This window comes from Triticum dicoccoides, chromosome 6A, assembly GCF_002162155.2.
Source record: "Triticum dicoccoides isolate Atlit2015 ecotype Zavitan chromosome 6A, WEW_v2.0, whole genome shotgun sequence".
Taxonomy (NCBI): domain Eukaryota; kingdom Viridiplantae; phylum Streptophyta; class Magnoliopsida; order Poales; family Poaceae; genus Triticum; species Triticum dicoccoides.
In genome coordinates this window covers 164,533,218-164,536,550 of record NC_041390.1, presented here as the reverse complement: position 1 = coordinate 164,536,550, position 3,333 = coordinate 164,533,218, and the positions used below count along the sequence as shown (strand labels likewise).

General features: G+C 51.2%; 1 protein-coding gene across 1 annotated transcript in view; it reads right to left on the bottom strand.

The window, feature by feature from the left end:
- The window catches only part of LOC119316438 (style cell-cycle inhibitor 1-A-like), a 3,708-nt gene extending 2,926 nt beyond the window's left edge, over nucleotides 1-782 (bottom strand). The window contains exons 1-2 of the mRNA XM_037590757.1: nucleotides 651-782; nucleotides 399-539 (exon numbers count right to left, since the gene is read on the bottom strand). Of these exons, the coding sequence (XP_037446654.1) occupies nucleotides 399-539; nucleotides 651-702 (193 nt within the window). The 5' untranslated portion in view covers nucleotides 703-782. The remainder of the gene's footprint in view (nucleotides 1-398; nucleotides 540-650) is intronic.
- Nucleotides 783-3,333: the final 2,551 nt, after the last annotated feature.

Sequence of the window (3,333 nt, the reverse complement as noted above, 5' to 3'; positions counted from 1 at the left end):
TTTGAGAACCATGGGGTGAAATCCCTATTCACCACCATTGCCTGCCTTAGCAGAGGGCCAACAATCAATCAATATATAAACGTCGATGCTAGTTTTGATTTGGTTGGTGCTTTTGCTAGTATCGGTGCAATTGTTAGATATCATACAGGTGTGAAAATACTTCCGGCTCTGGAGACGGAGCACTGAAGAGGCCGAGTTGATCATGGTCTAAAATTGGGTATAGTCCTCCCTTCTCAGAGGTGAAGCTTGTGAAGATTGAAGGTCACTTAATGTATTGCCCATTCTCTAGCTCAGTTTAAGATATCGCACAACCGCACAAGGAACCAAGCTAAGGATGATTTCACTCAATTAGAGGGACAGGAAAAATGCAGGCCCTAGGAGCAAAACAAGAACCCTACCTTTGTCTTTGCCCCTGTCGCCGTGCTTCTTCTTCCTCCTCCGCCTCTCCTCCTCCTCGTCGCTGCCCCTGCCGTCTCGGCCGCTCTTCCTGCTCTCCTTCTTGTCCCGCCTCTTCTTCCGCTCCCTCTCCTCTTCCTCCCCTGGGCCGGCGAATCGACAGGCAGAGCAAGGAGAGGAATCAGCACCGCGCGGAAAGAGAGGAACGGGCTCGGGTCCACTGGAGCGAGAAGAAATTGGATAGTTTCAGATACCCGAGGAGGGGGAAGAGCGGCGCTTCCTCGACTTGCCCTCGCCGCCGCCCATCGTGGTCGCCGCCGGCGTCTCCTCGGCACAGAACAGAACACACACCGCCTTTCGCCCCCTCCTGTCTCGCAACTTGGGGGTTGAGGAGAGAAGCCTCGTGTTGGGCCCAGAGAAATATTAGGCCTATGTATTCAAGCCCGCTCGTTACATTACATTTCGGCCCAGTAGATACTGTGATCTTCTCCATTAAGTTCAACTCAATCTCCCCTAAAAAAAGTTCAACTCAATCCATTTCCTCAAAATTCCCTAAAGAAATCCATTTCCTAAAAAAAAATCAAAATTCTCCTCCACATGTTTTTTTTTAAATTCTGGTGAACTGTTTTCGCTATAGCTTCCATACTAGATTGTATGTACTTAATTTTTTTTTTATAAAGTTGGTCAAATTGAAAGAAGTTTGACTTGGGACAAATATAGAATTTCAAATATTTTTGAAACGGAGGGAGTACCTAACAGTCTGCTTTCGAAAGAAGTTTGACTTGGTACAAATATAGAATTTCAAATATTTTTGAAACGAAGGGAGTACCTAACAGTCTGCTTTTGTCTATCCTGCCATACACATCCATTTTTCCTACAACACTATATACATCCGATCATACTGAACAAGAAGAGAGACCTTGTCATCAAACCCAAGATTTTTGGGGGTTTGGGTGTGCACAATTTGGAGAAGTTTGTGGCTGCCCTTTGACTACGTTGGTTCTGGTTCGACTGGGCAGACCCTCCCAGGACTTGGGTGGGAATGGAAATGCCATGTTTTGACAACGACAGAGATCTTTTTGCGGTGGCCACAACGGTGACACCGGGTGATGGTAATAAGGCAAAATTTTGGGAATCTTCATGGCTGAATGGCCTTCGGCCCAAAGACATTGCGCCTAAATTTTTTGAAATCTCCAAAAAGAAGGCGTGTGTGGTTAGCAGGGCCCTTGACAACAACTTCTGAATCAGTCAAATTAACATTTTGTAGGGACTCACTTTGACCCATATCTAGGAATTTGCCACTCTTTGGGAGATGATTGATGGTGTTACTCTCCACCTTGATAGAAAGGACACAATTTCATGGAAGTTCACGTCCAGTGGCCAATACTCAGCCTCCACGGCATACATGGCTCAACTTGCGAGGCTTGTTCTCAGTAACCGCTGCTATAACGTGGAAGACTTGGGTGCCGCCTAAGTGCAAATTCTTTACATGGTTAATCCTACAAAATCGTGTGTGGACTACAAATCGGTTGCATCGAAGAGGGTGGCCAAATTGTGGTTTATGCCCTCTTTGCAAGCAGGCCTCGAAGACTGCCGTCTATCTCCTCTTTCAATGTAGATTCACCGCCCGAGTTTGGAATGAAGTTGTCAGCTGGCTCGGCATGCATGGCCGCTCGTCGATGGTTTGGCACCATGAAAACTCTGTTCGCGATTGGTGGTCCCGTTCAGTGGAGGCTGGAGGCCGCATCGAAAAGACCACCGCCTCGGTGATGATGCTTGTTTCTTGGGAAATATGGAAGGAGCGAAACGCCAGAATCTTTAGCAACATTGTCGTCTCGACCACCATTGTCGTTACAAGGATTAGAGAGGAGGCCCAACTTTGGACGTTGGCGGGAGCAAAACATCTGAGTAGTCTTATTTTTTTTAGAAAAGGAGGAATACCCCCGGCCTCTGCATCTGGACGACGCATACGGCCAATTTATTAATTATTAACACAAGACTTTACAAAGTCGTACAACAGTAAGACCAAAGCCACCATCTTTGCAATCTTTGTCGCTACTCCTATCTAACTGGCGAAGGGGAGCTGATGGTCTGGGCCTAATACCAAACAGACCTTGCAGCCAAATCTAACATCTAAAGACCTGAGGTCCCAACCAGGACGCCTGCCGGGTATGGGCACCCACCAGTGCGGCGTGCTCCTCAACCAGGACGCCTGTCGGGTATGAGGCCGCCACAGCCACCTGCCACATATCCATCTTCAGAGCTGTACTGTTGCATCGGCCTTGCCCGGTCTCGCTGCCGCCGACGCCACCACGACACCAGACAGCGTCGACCTCCTGCGCGTGTCCGTCACCACACATCTGACGTCAAGCCTCCGCTGCTCCATGCCGCCAAGAGCCGCCGCCAAGAATATGTAGAACGAAACACCGCTCCACCGAAAGGGAGGCAGCACACCCCCACCCCTCACCTGCAGACCCTTCCATCTGATCCCAATGTCCTTGGCGTCGCCTCCAGGAAGGTTACAGTGCACGGGGCGCCGCCGACGCCCGATCCGCATCGGATCTTGGGCTTTCACCCGGACATGGGTCGGAGTGGAGAGATGATGCCCTCAGCAGCGCCCCCAAGGAGGAAAGCGGCGCCGAAAAGCCGCGTCGCCGCTGCCGGCCAGCCAAGGCGGCCAAGGTTTCCCCCGGACACCAATCTGCTCCACCAGAACACACCGGGGTTGGATCCGGCAAGATCCAAACCGAACCGGGGACTGGGAAGGGATGCATGAAAGGGAAGGGGGGCAATACCTCCAGATCTGGCACGCCTGCAGCTCGCCGTCCTCACGACCGAACCCTCAAGCATGCCGGACGCCACGCCAGCAGGAGCCGCCGCCCCTGGATCCGATGGCCTCCGCGAAGAAGCGCCGAAGACCCCGCCGCCACCTTCCCC